Raw genomic sequence first — 18,747 nt, 5'->3', positions numbered from 1 at the left:
GCACTTCACACTGGATGCTCTGAAACACTATCAAACACAGTGGAGAGTTTTGTGGAACTGTGTGCTTGGAGGTGTTTGCCGTGACTTGGATTATGTTCTCCTGTTCTCCACATGGGAGTTACTTTACAGGTCTCCAAGGCTGGGAGGTCCCAGGATGCCCATTATGGAACATGTCAATTACTAAGACCACTGCACTTAGATCCCCCCTAAGAAAAGACCGGAGAGGGAATGGAACCTGCTCAAGTACTGTTTTCATTCTAAATGCATCACTGAAATTCTCTGCAACATCCATTCCACTTTTGGCTTAAACCACTTTAGAAGAGAGACACCAGTATAAGAAATGGAACAGGGCCACTGGTTTTGTAATCAAGCAAATCATAGCCCTCAAGAACTCAAGAATTTGCTGAAGTCTACGGGAGTCATGGTCCACGGGACATGAATTCATGCCCAGTTTAAGGACCAAGATGAGACCATTTAGAAATAATTAGACAGAAAGTCTACCATAAGGGTCTGCCTAAAGAATTAAAAGTTATCTGGATATTGCTGCAGAATTCTTTTATTCCTCAAAAGGAACAGAACAATTTCACTTTTCAGTACATTAATAGAAAAATGACTAGATTCTGCAGGAAATAATTGTGACCCTAGTTCAATTGTATCAGGCAAAAAATGCAGAGGTCCTTTTAGATCTTGCAGTCTTTAAAATCTACTAAGAACACAGCTCTAGACTAGTCTAAAGTATAATTTTCAATTCAAAGACACAGAATTGTTATTTAAGGAAGAGTTCAAACATGTTAAAGTTCTCTTGCACTCAGAAGTAAAAAAATACCCAGTTTTTCTACCCTTAAAATTACTTTTTTTTTTTAAACAGATTTTTTTTTCTTCATTGGAAAATCCTTTGATAATCCTTTTTTCACTTACTTGCACATTGCTTAAGTGGAAAATAAAGGGAAAAAGTGAAAACTGTATCTCCTAAAATAAAGAAAAAAATCCCAATGTATTTAGTGAAGATTCTGAGATCAGGACACATGTCTTTACAACTGCTGAAACTCAGCCATTAAGATGAGAGAATTCGTGTCCTGAATGAGAAGACTTCTCCGTGGAAGGCTTGTGTTTCTGTAGTAATCTGACACCCCCGTCCTCAATCCTGGAAAATTGAATTATTTTAAGAAATTCATAGGTATTTCTGTACACCGAACCAGACGTATCCATCTCCCTACAGTACGTCTACTCTTGCCTCTTACTTGACATTTCAGACAAGCCACAGTACTAATAATACCTCCCAAGGCTTCCTTCTTAACCTGACTCCTTCCCCTAGATTTAAGGAAACAAATTTTTAAAACCCCAAATGAAACAGAACTAACCTAGAATGCCAGATATTATTATGTAAGAATATTTTGCTTCTATGAGAAAGCAGAATCTTTGTGAAAGCTCAAGGTATGTAAAGCTGTGTTTCTAATAATGCTGTGCTACTTCAGAAGTCAGCAGAAGAAACTATTAAAGAAATTTGAGTAGAATTGCAGAGAGATTTGGTGCTGCCTTAATCCTGCCATTTTGAAAAGCATGCCAGACTGAGCAGAGAAGAGGTAGTTCTCCAAGGCTTAGTGGTTCACTTTAATTTGTTTTCTTTTCCAGACAAATGAAAATTGACTCTCTCTACAATGTCACTGACCATTCAGTGGAGAAAGTCTGAGGAAGTGAAGAGACAGCAGTGCCAAAAACCAAAATATAAATACATCTAGCATTTCTGGATTCTTCTCAGAGCTTTTGTTCCCCAAGACAGCTATTTTGTTACAAAAATACACAATACAGATCCTTTGCTTTTAAAGAACTGTAGTTAACTGTTTTTTCTGAGTAACTTAGGTTAATTCCAGTAGAAGGGAAAGCAGAGGGACTTTCAGAACTTAAAAGGAGCCAGAGAACATGTACAAGTTTAACCAGATATTCAAGCTGTCATCTCATGAAACTTAGGACAGTGCTGATCCAGCTTCTCCTAGATTTTAAACACTTTATTAATACGTACTGGCATTTTTACTGCCATCTATCTGAAACAGAACTCAGGGGTATTTTGTTATTTGTCTGAAGCCATGTCTGCATTAGCAGGCACTGCAGCAAAACATGAGTGGTACAACAGAGTGAAACAGTGCTGAGGATCAGAGATCCACAACATGTATATTGCAGGACAGGGAGCATAGAAGAGACTGATTTTGGACTAGTCCTAGCCTGGTCCCTCAGACTGAACACACACCAACTACTACAGTGCAGTAAGAGTATTCCAGGAACATATCTGTCAGTCTCATCCCAAAGGAATCCAGTTTGTGCTCCAAAACCTCTCCAACAACACAAACCAAAGCGCCGTTAAGTGGGGATGTTTAGGATGTCAGCTTCAGAAACGTAGTCACAAACCAACAAACTAACATACCAACACAGCTGCATCTTGCAGATCTGCAGGGACAAGTTTTAAGGCTAACACTGGAATAATGTGACTGCATTGGTCCAAACCACTCTCACTGCCAAGGCTGTAAAACCCAGGCAAGAAGTGCAAGAACAGGTTAATCACTCAAGAACGGAACAGCTGGTACACAGAACAAATACATACTTGAACAGAGGGACTTTTTTCAAAAACCAAACAAAAAGCACAATCAGCCCAGACTGGCAGTATCTCAGAAAAATCATCAGAAGCAGACAGTTCACTTCTGGGTCACCGCAGGAACAAGAGGTCTGAGACATCTTAACCGAGACCTCTACCAGGCATTAACACAGGCTAAATTCTTCCCATTCTCTCCTGCTACAGGGGATTAGCATGCTCACAGTGGGGACAGGAAAAGCAAACAGTTCCACAAGCACCACAATCTGCAGCCAGGTATATTACTTTATATTAACTTTCCTATTCTGAAAGTCGTCTTCTCCATAAAGGTTCTCCTTTATAGGAACAGCTGGGAAACAAACAGAGAAAGAACCTCCAGCCTCAGAATCTTTCTGCTGGATGCTCTCATTTACTTCCTCATGATGGAATTACAACGCTGACAAAAATGGGACAGATACTAATTTGGGCTTGCTCCCACTGCTGGATTCTACTCTGGAGATAGGTTATATATAAACAAATTTTATAAGAACCACCTGAAAATTTCAACTGCAGTCCTGTAACTGAATATGCTTTCTGACAAATTTGATTTTTTTCTTCTAACAAAGTAAAAAGATAAATAAGTTATTCCAAGAACTAACAAAGCAGACAATGGTACTTCAGTCTGAAGCATCAGCTGTTTTTTAGTTAGTGCCACTTGTACAGAGAACACTTACTTAATAGGCTGCTGAAGAAAGACAGGCATTTATACTGAATATTTAGTACACCAGAATATCTTTGTAATTAAGGTAGTAATTAACACAGGTCATACTTTAAGACAAAGATGCTCTCAGTTTAAATACCTGCACCGATCATGGTGATTGGAGATTCTATATATATCCATTCATCTGTATATATACCAGAGTGAACAAAGATAAGTCCATCAAAATGAGCTTCTTGAACTCCACCAAGAGCATCCTCAATGGTATCGTAATACTAGAAGAAAAGGGACAAGTTTAGAGAGAAATAATCATGCAGATATATATCCTTAAGAACTGCTTTAGAAACATACCAACATATTTTCTCTTCCTTTATATCTTGCAGGATTACTGTAGAAGTGTTCAGCAAAACCTGGCTTGACATGTGCTCCTTTGTACTGAAACAAGGAAAAAAGTTTATGATAAGCTTGCAGATAGGTGGATCTGAAAGCATACATACAAATCCCCTAATTAGCAAGCCATTTGCTGATACTGGTTTGTTCCAGGAACTAAGGATCATATTCTGACCTCCCCTATGAGGCACCCAATTTGAAACGGCAACACCTAAAAACATCTGAGGCTAAGAGAGTGATCAACTAAACCAAGAGGCTAACCTACAGCCAGAAGCCTCTAAACTGACTGAAAAGCCTCATATACCTTATACACTCCACAAAAGATGTTCTTTTGATTTTCCAGCTGCTTTCCACAAAACAAACTGCATTTATATGGTGAAGAAAACGGAATCCTGTATCTTCACATGTGAATACTGAACAAAAAAGCCAAATCAAGTATTTGTCCTCAACAAGCTTCAGAATTTCATCAACCAATTACACACAGCCTTGTACAAAACACTGGCCTTGGTATCTATTTCTCTTACTTTTGTTTTTCAAATATCATGCCCAGCCATTCTTAGAATACCTTTGATGCTTTGGATTAGAGGTTCCATTACTTGTGTAGCTCCAGTCACATCAGCTGAAATGGTGATATCAATATATACTGTTTGGTTTACTAGAGGACTATGCATATGAATCTGACAACTGATACGCACACTACCTTAACATATGATGAAAACAATATATTTCAAGTTTATTTGTGAGTCACAGGCCATGACTATGTCTCTCACAGAATTTCAGTGATGCAAAAAACATGAGGAAAGCCCAAGATAAGAACCAGATGCTCAAGCACTCCTCTTTCCCATGATGTGTCTGCCTAAGGTGGACCCCAAAACAGGACATAACTTCACATCCCTCTCTGTTGTGTAACACAACGCAGAGATGTCTCCCTACCTCCTCAGTCCCGTCATCTTATTTAAAGTCTAAAACCAAAATTACTACTGTCAGCCACATTTCAGAAGTTGAGGTTTTTACTGTTATAAACCATCTTGAAATTGGAATATAAATGAATAATACTGTTACCAGTTGCTGAAAGCTTTCTTTCCAGGGATTTGGATGTTCATATTCTTCTGGATTAATCTGATAAAATTTACCAGGTTCGGGATGCATCATTGGACGAGTGTACTCAAATACTTCCATATACAATCTTTTCCTGAGCAGCGGCAAGTAGAAAATAAAATTAATGTATTTCTGACTATTCTTCCATTTTAATGTAACACACCCAATGTTGAAAACTGGGGTTTTTCCAACAGTATTTTCCAGTCTGTGACAGTAAATTTGACCAAGATCAGTACCAACCACTTTAAAACACTTCCAAAACAATTTTTCTGTTGAACTGACTTCTGTGTTTTTCCAAGAATAATTTTGACACGTGTTTCATGATCCAAGCAAGAGAGTTCTCAACATATAACTTCCATGAAGACATTCAAGCTTCTACTTACACTGTTCGTGGAATCAAAGTATAATTCTACATTAACTATGGCATTACCTTAACACTTCGGAAAGCTAGTAGCATAAGAACAACAAAACTTAAGACAAAGTGTCCCACCAGCTCTTCCCCACCTTGCCAAAAAAAGGCTGAAAAATGCATTCAGAGAACAAATTATGTACTGTATTTCCAAAAGAGTTACTCAGTGGACAGATTACAGTGCCTTAAAAAGAAGAAAACAGCACATGAAGCACACAATTGGATTCTTTTGATTAGTGTCAGAATACAAATAATTGCAGTGTCTGAGCCTGCTGATATTAAGCCCAGACTTACATGATGCCACTGAATCTCAGCACTGGGCACTGGTGAGGCCTCACCTTGAATCCTGTGTTGAGTTTTGGGCCCCTCATCATAAGAAGCACATTAGAGTACTACAGAGAGTGCAGAGGAGGGTGATGAAGCTGGTGAGGGGTCTGGAGCACAAGTCTGATGAGAAGCAGCTGAGGGAGCTGGGGCTGTTCAGCCTGGAGAAAAGGAGGCTGAGGGGAGACCTTATCACTGTCTGCAACTACCTGAAAGGAGGTTGTAATGTGGAGGAGGTTGGGCTCTTCTCCCAAGTAACAAGTGACAGGACAAGAGGAAATGGTCTCAAGGGGAGGTTTAGACTGGATATTAGGACAAGCTTCTTCACAGAAAGGGTTATCAGGCACTGGAACTCCACATTGGTGGAGTCACCATCCTTGGAGATGTTTAAAAGGCATCCAGATGTGGTTCTTAAGGACATGGTTTAGTGCTCGAGTTAGGTTAGGTTATGGTTGGACTCGATGATCATGAGGGTCTATTCCAATCAAAATGATCCTATGAATCTCAGTTGTTGCAACTCATCTGACAAGACATCCCCAAAACTATCTTTAGGACAGGAAAAAAAACACATTTTTGTCATGTTATACTTAATTTTCTTTTAGTCTTAATCTCTATTGAAAAAAAAGAAAAAAATCAAAACACACAAACAAAAACAGCCTAAGAAACACATGTTATTTTTTCCTTTAGAAAGTAATGCAAATTTAGATCCCATTTATCCAAGCTCTCAATAACCTGGGTAGGGTGGATTCACATTCACATGGAGGAAAACAGCCTCAGTATCCAACCATTAAACAAAACAAATAAAAATCAAGCCAAACCAACCAAAAAAAAAAAAACAAAAAAAAAATCAAACCTGTTAGTAACACTAGACAAAATTTGCATTTAACGTTAAGAAATGTGTTTCTTCTTTTGCATAAAGGAACACAATCCCCAAAGAAGCGTGAAAAAGGTTAAAGAGGGGAAGAAGGAAAGGAATGGCTACTGAAGGAGTACCTCATTGATTTTTAAACTAGCAATTATTTAACTGGTATCTCTACTACTACAGAATCAAAAGTTTTACTATTTAACAGATATATTCAGAGATTTGTAAGTAACAAGTAATGCTTAAATAAACCATGCATATTAAAATACAATTGGTTTTAATTCAACTAACGGCAACCAACATTTCAATTTTTCTATTGTACTGGCATCTTGTGCAGCACATCTAATATTTCTCATGATAACAAGGAATAGCTTTTCACTTACCACAAAATTGGATCATTAGCCAGTTCACTGAAGCGTTTACACACACAAGCTGCTCTACAGAGATCCTGCTCCAGCAGGTAGGAAAAGATCTTCAGAACCACTTCATCTGGCAACTTCTCCTGAAGATATTGTTCTGCAGGTGCTGCTATTAAACAGTAATCTATATCAGATTATTGACATACTTAACCAGCCCAATTTGTGACCAAAACAGATCACCAGCTTGTCACTTGAAAGATTTGCATTTAAAATACCAATGAGCTCAGAGAAGGTTTGTTTGGTTTGGTGGTTTCTTTGGTTGTTTTCCTTTTTTGTTTGGTTTTGTTCTTTTGTTTTATTTGGGCTTTTTTTAAAGTACATTTCATCTAAATATAAAGGAAAAAAGTGGTAAATGGTTCACTCTGGAGTCAGGTAGAAGCTACAGATTTCAAGCGTTCTTTCAAACTTTTTAGTTCACATCTCTTTTGTTGGAGAAAAAAAAAACAATGTACATACAATTTACAACTGCAATTGTATATACAATATACATAAAATTTACAATTGCAGATATTAAGTAGGCTACTGCACATGTTCCAGATACACTGGCTCCACACTGCTATTAGCTTCATTGTGGTTCAATTAACCCTCATAATAATAATCCAGTCCCAAAGTCAAATGTCTGCAAATGCTTTCAAACACAAAAGAATTTACTCAGAAATAGTCACTGCCTGGAAAAACTACTAGTAAAGCTTCCTTGTTCTTCCACAATGAACACATTAGGAAAAAGGACATCTGGGATGCAGGAAATCAGTAGCCAGCAGCAATTCCAAAGTCTCCTCCTTCCACTTAGTCCCATTTACGCTCTTCCTTTTAAAATGAAAAAAATCTAAGCCAGAAGAAGTGTTAGCCTTGCCAGATGTCGTATTTCTTGAGAGAGACTGGAGAAAGAGACATCCCCCTGTCGCTGTGTGGAGATGTGAGTGCACTGGGTCAAACCCCTGCTCTGGGGCCCGTGCGCGCTCTACACGTGACAGTTATTTGGGAAACCCCATCTGCAGTTTGTGCTCTCATGAGCCCCCTCTGTGGCCGGTATCTTCACCCACGGGAGTTCTGTTTGCACAGCTTGCTTACTTGGTTATTGCCTTCAGGATCCTTTCTCAGGCAGAACCATAAAGAATAGCTTCCGAGTGTAGAGGATTTGTATATGCAAGGCATTAAAAGCTCCTGCTGCATTCACTACGCAATTACATGCATGCAATGCCCCTTGCATTATTCATTTTTTCCTAGAACATTTGAACCTAGGGAGCAATAGGATCGTGATTTTGGCTATTACAGGAAGACTACTGAAGTGACCCTCAGAAAGATGAACTACTAAATTTGAAGGAATAACATTCTGAAAAATAGCCTTCCCTGGGCAAAGCGGCACAAATAGCTACATTATTTCCAGCTAAAAGAGAGAAGTGGAGAACTGTGGCTTTTACAAAGATGCTAAAAACTGTGGTCTACAAACTGTATCACCAGAACCTGTGTGCTAAGAGAGAACTGATTAAAGCTGTTTTTCCAGGGTGTCATACTTCTATCTGTGGTCAGACCAGTTAGAAGAAATTCTGAAATATTACTGACTTTGCAGTGACTTTCCCTGAACCTGTTCCTTGTTGCACCACTGTATGAATATCACCTTGGTGATTCACAAATGCTCATTTTCTCTAAGATGCCAGGAGGGCATTTATACAACTGATGGCTGCTTTTAAGAGTAACACAGATTAGTCATAAATTATAGCTACTTGCCACTTTATTCCAACAACAATCCATGCTGTACAAAAACAACAAGTCTCGCCATTCCACATGTCCATAGCTATTTGTTCCCAAACTATCCTTTAGGTTGACAGCACTGATCATGTACAGAACAGAATTTTTGTCCTCAACTTTACCGATCCTCCTCTAAACTATTTTTTTATGGATCAGCTTCTTGTAGTTCTTTGCAAGGTACAGAAGTGTCAGCACAGGCACAGGAAGGAGACTGGAATGAAAGTTGAGAAGCTGGGCAAGACAGTTCATTTTTAATGCCAGATTAAGAAACTATTAACAAAAAAAACCCAAAAAAAACAAAAAAAAACAGAACCTAACAAAAACCCCCCAAAAACAACCACCTTCCACAACATAAAACCAAAACAAACTAAAACATAAACAAAACAAACCCACCCCCCAAAAAACCCACACGAAAAACATACAAACAAAACAACCTCACACACACCCAGAACCACAAAACCTTACAAGCCAGGCTGAAGACAGTAAATTAGGAGATCTGGTGAAAAGCAAGGAAAAAGTCTGGAAGGGCCTTATGCTCAAGAGGCCTTTGGGAAGCACAAAGCGTGGGGAGCATATACCAGTAGTCTATAAGGTGAGCACTGTTGGGCATCACCAGAAAATGTTACATGCACCATCAGTGCTATTTTTTAAAAAGGTCCTTTTCCATAAAGGTTCTTTCCTGTGTGTCAGGCAAGCAGTAGCAATTAATTCTACAGTCCTAATTACCCTTGAAATGTATCACAGGTTAATTGGACGATGCTTTTGAATTAATATTTTTCTGGTAGCTTTCCAGTTAAACGCAGAGATACAGTCTTCTACTGTCTTCCAAGCCAAAATGCCACGTTGTAAACGCAAGGCAGTAAATCGTCCCAAGCCTTCCATGACCTGGCTTCCCCTTTTAATACACAACCCCTGAGGCATACAATTTGATCTTATTCTCAAGACAATCAGTTACTTCCCTAAACAACCTGCAGAATTTTTTCTTCCTTTATGTATGTTAAGACCTTGACTAATATTTTACTGAAGAGGGAAGTTCATCAGCACAAGGCCTCCCATTGCTCAACAGTTCACACTCCGATTTTCTTCCCTAGGCCCCATCTCAAAATGAAAATTCAAATCCAGGTGCATTTCCTTAATGCAAGAGGCAGGGACCAATTTGAAAGTGACAGAAAACTTCTTGCAATTAAGAAAAGAAAAAGGATGATTTTACAGGTGTTTGCTATCCTCACCCCCGTTTAGCCATAATTCTGTAGAAGTGAGAGATTTAATTTAAATTGCCCTTCTACTCTAATTACAAAGAAGGGGTTGATTTAAGATTTCTCCACTCAAATCACTGATTCAGTGGGAATTTTCCAGTATAATTTGAAAAAGATAATTCACTTCTTAATGTAAAGACTTAAATATCTCTGGGTCCAAGAGAGAACTCCACGGTTTTGTTTTATAAATTCACACTTCAGAGCAAGGATACATTCAATATGTTGTCCTTCCCAGTTGACAAAAAACAAGCTGAAACAGTTTAAGAGGTTTGTCTGGCAAACCAGAAACATTTGTGTGCTGCTACTCCCAACAGTCTTACACCTATTGAAAAAGTGAAGGTTCAGGGCAAAACACATTCTCTTATGAAAAACAAAATGAGAATTTTTTAAATAAGTGTTAAAAATAGACAAGAATAAAAATAAAGTGCAAGAGGTCATCACCAATCTTTATCTTTGCCCTAGCACAAGTTGACAGTTGAACTATTTATAATTTTAATAAAGTGTTAACTTACTAGACAACTGAAAACTAGAAACACAGCTGGTTAAGTCATCCTGTTTCCACAGGATATGGGTGAAGATAATTCGGTTTCAATTTTGATCGTTTAGCAGATAGAAACTAGTATTGTAATACCAACACAAAGGGCAGGGAAAGCTGCCTGAAAGTGAATTTCCTTCTTTGTACAAAGCCCAAGAATGCCGTCACATGAATTCCAAACTGTAAATTATGTCTTGTATGGATACCATTTTTGTCCTTTTTAGTGAAGAAGATATAGACAAATAGCTTTTGCTCTGTAAGGAAGAACTTAGTAAAAATATTTTCTTGCTAAGAAGTAGAAATATGTCAGAAAACACAGCATGCAGTGTTCGTGGAAAGATATCTTACAAAAATCAGTAAGAAAAGACAAAAATAAATTTTAAAAGGCACCGAGTTCTGTGAACTATGAGCAGTACATGTACCTAATGTACAGAATGATGGAGTGATCCAGCAACCTAGAGTCACAGGTATCTACTGCAACTCCAGAGTTCAGTCAAAGAAAGAAATCACTTGTCTCTGAACTGAAGGCTTCTGAAGATGGTTAAAAATTAGCAAGAACTGCCCAGTATAAAACGGATATGCAAATGTAGTAATCTTAAAGCAAGAGAGGAAAAACCCTACATGGTAATAAACAAAAAGGAAGACTATGTCAAACTATTAAAACCCTTGATTAAATTATGTGAGTGGACAAGTGGCACTAAAGAATGTGAATATCCCAATAAGAAGCAGCACACACAGTTAAGGTAATGTCAGGAAATATATTAAATTTAAATATTTCTGTAAATCAATAAATACTATATCGGCATAGAATACAAACATTTGGACTAATAAAATCTAAGAGCTGTAAATGTTTTCCACAGATGTTAAACAAATACTGAATTCGTAGGTTAAAGTAATTTGTGACATAAGCAACACAGCTGCATCATACCTTTTTCTTACACGAATTTTTGGTTTCTTCATTTTTTGTATTCCACTGAAGGGTTTAAGTGAATAATTATTTACATATTTTCTCTAATGTGTTGCTTTCCCATCAAGATCCTTGTATATTCATTAACCTTTTTTGTCTCAGGATTGAACAACTCATTGTCCATTGTGGAGACCACTGGCGGACAGGGTTGCAAATAACAGAAAAAGACATGTCAATATGTCAAAATTTTGATGTGTTCTGTTTGATAACAGCTGAGACTGATATTTTTTTCCCCTTACAATTTCAAATAACAACTCTCTCTCAGCAACAGTAATTCTGAACTAAGTATTAAAATAAGGAATAGTCTTCTGTTTCTTCAGCTACTGGCTGCGCTCCAGTTGAAACTCTAATTGACTGGCATTTCTCCTTTCATCTCCACCAAATTTTCCTCAAATCAGAGCCCATACAAGAAGGAATGGTCCTCCCCCAAGACATCTTCCTGTGTTTCTAGTCATCCACACTTCTAAAATAAACAGCTATATGTTCCAGATGACAACATACTATCTCCACTGATGACATTCCAGAAAGTCTCATGGTTACAACTCAGTGAGAAGAGCTATCATTATCTATGCCAGCAAAAACCAGGAAGGAAAAAAAAAAAAATCTCACTGCAATCAATACTTGTACAAATTTAGAGGAATATCTCAAACTCAATGAGGAAACTAAAAATAACCATCATCCATACTGGAAAAGAGATTAACAGAAAATGAGTTGAGAAGGACGCTCCCTTGTTAAGACTGCGACTGGTTTGAATACAATCTTTAGGAGTACAATTATAAAATCATTGTTTACAATTCCTCTGGTAATTCCATGCTGGAGAAGCTTCCACAATCCCCATACTTTCCGCACATGGGCACAAGAATGTAACAAAAGGAATGCACAGTGAAAGTGTGGAGAATTCTTTTGGAAGTTACTGTTGTTCATACATAATCTTTACTACAGTACTCAGTAGATACCTTCACTAAAGCAAGGAGGAGGGTAAAAGTGTAACAAAGAGCACACTAGAAGTGAATGACCTTGAAGAAAAACTAGGAACTGGCAAGACAAACGGAGTCTATGACAAGACAACTCTGCACAAGGCTTCAGATATCAAATCAGGAAATGAAACTGGAAGCAGAATGACACAGGTTTATGTTCAGCTGGTTCTGGCTATTGCAAGGATATAAATCTGAGGTTAACTGACTCTCAAACAGCTGCTGAAATTAAGAGCTAATCAAAGGCAGGGGTTGTGCAAGTGGTGGAGGACACAATAGAACAGAGGGGGAAGAGACAGAGCACTTGAAAGATAAAACCCACACTATGGAGAAGATGAGCAAACAGAAAGAGTAGACTCCAACAGAAACATCAAAAATGGACGAAAGTCTTATGCCAGCTGCTCAGTTTTAATTCACAATATTAAGAGAGACACAGACTGGGAGGAAAAAGAAAAAAAAGGAAAGAAAATAAAGTCACAAGAAAAGCAACAGAAACCACATAAATGGGAGTTGGCAAGCACCGGTGTTGATTTACAGGGAAAAGTGACAGCAGATCTGGAACTAGAGAGTGTGTCATGAGACAGAAAGGGGTAAAAGCAGAGAGCCTGAAAAGTGACATAGAGAAAAGAACAAGCAGGATATATGCGCCTATATATGCCCATGTATGTGCACACAGGCATATATATCTACAAATAAAGACACACACAGTATATATTATATATATAATGTGTATATAATTATCATATACACATGTATTGCATGTATGTCTTTATTATATAATGTATATATACTGTATATGTGTGTGAAATAGATGTACATATGCACGTAGGCACACGTATTTTTTACTTCTGAACACACACAAACTATCTCCCTCTCTCCACAATGAAGTGCTATAATGGCATACCAAAACTACCTCTACACAGATACTGGAACAATACATCAGTGTGAGAAATGCTAAATAAGCCCAGTCAGAGTGCTGCACCACTGCAGCATGACTGCTGCTAACAGTAACCTGGATACAACTACATAGCACTTTGAGGAGAGTAAAACAAACAAACAGAACACTAAAAAAAAAAAAAAAAACCCACACCAAATGAACGTCCTGCAGCGAAGCAGGCAGATTCTAAAAATCAGATTAAAATCATGCTTCCAATTTTGAAGTTCAGAACAAGTTTGCAGTTGTTTTTAACTACTGTTTCTTAGTAGGAGAACAGACAGAAAAAAATATGTTTGGGGGTGGTGTGTGGGGTTGTGTGCGAAGTCAAAATGTCTCGACCTCTTCTCCCCTATCTTCTTTTTTGTAGAAAAAGTTATTACCTGATAAATCCTGGGATTTTCCAGATACTCTGGCACGTTTAGCTCGGTGACCAAAGTTTTCAGTAGCTGAAGTAGAGGCACCCTTTAATGAAATAAATAAGAATTAGTTTGGTCACTAGGTAACTTATGAAATGAATTAGCCTCCTATTCTTGAAACAGTAGGATTTATTTTACAATTAAAAACAAACAAATGAAAGTTACCTCCATACTGCTCTTTGTAGGGCAAGCTGTTCTTTTAGGAAGAAGAGTTTTTCTGCGAAGTTGGTATGGACTATTTTGTGCACCAGGACCTGACTCTTCTGCAACCATATCTGCAGGTACATCATCATCTGTCAAGAAAAAAGGAAATTTGCTAATTAGAACTGTAGTTTGATTTTATACCACAAAAATACTACACAAATTTTCTGATAAATACATTCAGTCAAGAGACCGGGGAAGAAGTGCTCGAGTACAGTGAGCTTTTAGTGAAACATCAGAATATACCCAGAAATACACAAAATTACATGAGAAAGTACATATTAATTAACTTAGGTTTCTCTATATGTACACAGCAGCTATACCAAAAGCTGCGTTAAAAAAAAAAAAAAAATACATACACACACATATCTAGGCTTTCAGTTTCTCTGCAAGCACCATATTCACTGTGCTAACTCCAGCATCTTATTACTTCAAATTTTTCACCTAATGCTATCAGCATGACGATGAACACTGAAGTTTCAATTATTAACCAGATGCTATCAAGAAGTCCTTTAGTAAACATAGCATTTAGTACAAAACTCAAGGCACAATTTTCCCAAAACATTTCAGCAATAGCCCGGGCCAGCATACAAATCTTCCGCAAAATGGAGGTAACTTTAAATACACATTCTGTTTGCCCAAATTATACTTAGAAAAATGTACATTCTGTCCCTGCTCTTAAAAAAAAAAGTGCAAAAAGTTTGTGAGTATAATTTTTAAAGGTTTTAATTCAAAAATTTATTTCAGTTTCAATTTTCCATGTTCATATATTCCTGGAACATGCTCAAAATAAGCAAGGAATAACTACATATCACTGCATGCCCTACAACTAGCACAACATAAAGTCACAAGAATTTTTAAGAATCCAGAACAAAAACCATCTAGAAAATAAATTAAAGCCCAGCTCTACTTAAGTAAAAGGTATACTTTCGCAGATGCTTAACTGTGAGAAGAGAATTTTGTGCTCCCTTTTCATTTTAATTGCTTTTTCACTTTTAAACTGAGTAAAACATGATGTAAAAGCAATAGCCAGAAAAGCAATACTGTAGAGTAAGCAGTTTTCCTGAATATATTAGGGTGAAGAAAGACCAATGTCAAAAAAACCCAACCTACCCTTCAAATATTAAACCAGCCTGTTCAAAATAGAAAGAAAAGCAATTTTTAAAGTTCTAAAGACCTCCTTACATTTCAAGATCTTAATGTTTGTGATTTTCTTCAGTTTTCTTAAGTTTTTTCCTGACATGAATTACAAAACATTGCATTTATATAGGATTATGCATGTGATCATAGCACAAACTGCTATATCACTGACAGCTAACCAATAAAATTCTGAAGAAAAACCTAGTTCAGTGCCGTCCTGCTCTTCTCTGGTTCTAATTTTTCCTCCACCTTGGCAGATACTTAAAAATGGCAAACATTGCCATGTATCATCAACAGATCACAACACTGCCAGGCCATCTAAATAGAGGGCAGAACTGGTAAAAAGATGAAGTTAGCTGGAGGAATGTATGCAACCTCACACAGCTCAGGGCAATCAGGAGAGCCTAATCAGCTGGCTAATGCACCTGCACACTAACCCTGCAAGAAACACTTCCATGCAGAGCCTTTAGCCGGCCCAGCAGCCAACCCGGCCCAGCAGCCAACCCAGCCCAGCCACAAGGAGGGGCCAAGGACCACACCACTGGGAAGAACCATCACCCTTTTTGCAGCAGCAGTTTTTGAGGACAGGAGTGAACCGTGAAACTTCTACCAAAAAAACACCACTTCTTAAAAACAGAGCAACCTCCCTAACTTCAGCTAGAAGCTACCTCACCACACCTGGAATATTGTGTCCAGTTCTGGGCTCCTCAGTTCCAGAAGGACAGGGAACTGCTGGAGAGAGTCCAGCGCAGGGCAACAAAGATGACGAAGGGAGTGGAGCATCTCCCTTATGAGGAAAGGCTGAGGGAGCTGGGGCTCTTTAGCTTGGAGGAGACCGAGGAATGACCTCATTAATGTTTATAAATATGTAAAGGGTGAGTGTCACAAGGATGGAGCCAGGCTCTTCTCAGTGACAGCCAATGATAAGACAAGGGGCAATGGGTACAAACTGAAACACAAGAGGTTCCATTTAAATATGAGAAGAAACTTCTTCACTGTGAGGGTGACAGACACTGGAACAGGCTGCCCAGGGGGGCTGTGGAGTCTCCTTCTCTGGAGACATTCAAAACCTGCCTGGACACCTTCCTGTGTAACCTCATGTGGGTGTTCCTGCTCCAGGGGGGGACTAGACTAGATCTTTTGAGGTCCCTTCCAATCCCTAACATTCTGTGATTCTCACTCTTCCCCTCTCTGTCTGCTACTTGCATGACACACCTCACCAGCATCTGAGCACTTCTCTACCTGTGAACACTAAGTATTCATGCATGACGCAAAAAACCTCAAAGACATGGACAGACTAACTTCAGTGCATTTCCCTGTGAAGAAGCATCCAGCCCAGTGCTGGCATCGCATGCCTGCACAAGGTTATAGACCCCAGAGCAGACCCACTGCACGCTCATAATTCAGTCACCTAGTTTTACCTGTTTCTTTCATTCTCTGATCGAAAATACCCTACCAATTCAAGAAGGTATCAGAAGGTGGAGGAGTTAAGCTGCTGTGGGTGTTCCCAGCCTTCCCTCGCATGGCAGAGCGGGACAGGAGCTGCAGGTCTGAGGTGTTCCTGCCAGGAGGGGCTCAGGCACCAGCAGCCGGGCCTTCTCATAACAAAACACACTGCCGCAATCAGCACCCCTTATTTCTCTTTAAGGTCTGCTACAGTAATTATTATTTCTGTTGCTAATATCCCCCAGAAACATGCTACTCAGGGATTTTGAATGTCTTGCCTTAATCCTGTTCACCTATTTTGCACTGAAGATCCAAAATGACTGCCAGAATGGCAGGGGATTTTTTTGCCCCTGTTCTGGATGGTCAGTACAATAGTTCAAGATTGCCACATGGAACACAGCAAAAGCATAACAGGCAAAGAAAGCTGGGAAAAAAGGGGAAAAAAAAAAAAGCACAGCATTTTGATCCCTTGGTAGGCAATGAGAAGGGCAGAGACAAACCCCAATCAGGTCCTTAGAAGTAAACCCATGGAAGCCACTAAGGATAAAACATATCACTGCTGGAAAGAGAAGGCAGAAGCCTGTGGGGGGAAACAGAAGTAAAGGTCAGTTTGGCTGAAACGCTGAAAGACTAACTAAGCAGAAAATAAATGCATTCACTTTCTTGCAGTGGATCTAGGAGGATGGCAGGAGTCCTGCTCAAAGATCACTTTTCTAGCACAGATGACATTAAGGGATATGCATGTATTCCCTCAGATTCACAGCAGGTATCAGTCAAATTTAAGATCTTCCTTTTTTCCATCCGAGCAGTAAGGAAGATGAGAGAATGGCACCAGGGGAAAGCAGGAACCCAGGCAGCACATGGGAAGCAGAAGGTGCCCAGGGCGCTGCTGAGCAATGCGGGCCCGGAGGCACCGGTGCATGGGGAACACGTCACGACAGGGGCTGACGTACCATGAGAGCAGCTTGCAGAGAGGCCTCAGGACCCAAGAGCCTCCAGTGTGGCCTTGCCACCAACCTACTAACTGCACACAGGTAATTTACTAGCTCTAGTATAACCAGAGGCCAGCAAGCCACATCGCTTCCTTCTCACCAGCAGTTCTGCCACACTCCTGAGGGGCTGGCCAGCTGCTCCCTGGGTTTTTGACATTTCAGGAACAATAACAACTGATACTATTTTTCCAAAGTAGCCTGTATAGTTGCTGTCAAGTGCGATCTGTTACACAAGTAGCCTCGGTGCTTGTTTTCTGCCCTCCACATGCTCCATTTAGCTCTCAACAGGCTAAACCAGCTACAGTGCCAGCTTTCAGGTAAAAGCTCCTCAGAAAACAGTATTTACTGAAGACTCATGTTACCCTTCCCGGAGCAATCAACATGACAACACTCATAATACAGACTGGAAACTGTTTCTTGAGCTGTTTTTTGAAAATCTTCCTCTAACAAACAAAACAAAACACACTCATGTAACAGACACATGCCTGCTTTAAAGCAGAAAAACGGATTTTAAAAACACAGAACCTCAGTGCCTCCAAAATATTTTGAAAAACCCTATTTTAAAGCATAACAGCATCAGTTACTGCATCTAATAACATAAACGGCATTTAATAACATTTGTTGATGGTACAAGCATAAAAGCCAAACAAATTTGAGGGAGTGTGTGTCTGTGTAATATTAATACCCTAATACAAACACCTGCTGAAATGACTGCCAGATGATACCATGGTTTTAACCAAAACAATATACTTGCCGTTTTTAAGATATTAAATTATGATGAGTCGATTCTCAAACATTTACCTGAATATTTTACACCAGCTACACATTAAGATAAAATATTTTCAAACAAAAGAATGTTTACTGAAAATTAAAAACCTTAGTGACACTGACAGGTCAAAAATCTAAATTTAAGTTTAAAAAGCGCCTAAATCTGATAGCTGAAAATGGCTCATGACAACTGAACCATAAAACTACAAGCTTTACCTCTCACAAAGTCAAGACCACCAGTAAGCACAAATACTTCCAGAAGAGGAACAAAAAATTAATCCGCCACTCCATCAACTGCTATAATCAAGCCTATCTTGCGTTTCCATAAGTGCTATGGAAGTGTGTACATTAAAGAGTACCCAATTAGCTTATTTTATTTCATACACATATTGCAGTTTATTTAAAAAAAAAAAATACACAAATTACTTCTAGATAAAGTTTATCGTGTCCGTACCATCTTCATTAGAAACACACGTGCACATAGTTTCATGTCCACATAGTATTTCCAGAATTTGTCTTAATATTAAGAACTGTTGTGAAGACAGTTAAGGCTGACAAAACCTTTTTTTAAAAAAATGGAAGT

At 38.7% G+C, this 18,747-nt stretch overlaps 1 protein-coding gene across 2 annotated transcripts in view; it reads right to left on the bottom strand.

Moving 5' to 3' along the window:
• Nucleotides 1-18,747, bottom strand: part of FBXO11 (F-box protein 11) — a 79,278-nt gene that overhangs the window by 29,173 nt on the left and 31,358 nt on the right. The window contains exons 2-7 of one of the 2 annotated variants that reach the window (XM_082049338.1): nucleotides 13,783-13,910; nucleotides 13,582-13,663; nucleotides 6,748-6,892; nucleotides 4,734-4,863; nucleotides 3,633-3,716; nucleotides 3,424-3,556 (exon numbers count right to left, since the gene is read on the bottom strand). In XM_082049338.1, the coding sequence (XP_081905464.1) occupies nucleotides 3,424-3,556; nucleotides 3,633-3,716; nucleotides 4,734-4,863; nucleotides 6,748-6,892; nucleotides 13,582-13,663; nucleotides 13,783-13,910 (702 nt within the window). The remainder of the gene's footprint in view (nucleotides 1-3,423; nucleotides 3,557-3,632; nucleotides 3,717-4,733; nucleotides 4,864-6,747; nucleotides 6,893-13,581; nucleotides 13,664-13,782; nucleotides 13,911-18,747) is intronic. The other variant, XM_082049339.1, reaches the window with a different exon arrangement.

The sequence above is a fragment of the Streptopelia decaocto genome (assembly GCF_964273445.1).
Source record: "Streptopelia decaocto genome assembly, chromosome: 3".
NCBI lineage: Eukaryota > Metazoa > Chordata > Aves > Columbiformes > Columbidae > Streptopelia > Streptopelia decaocto.
The sequence above is the reverse complement of the archived record's forward strand: the minus strand, read 5'-3'. Positions and strand labels throughout refer to the sequence as shown.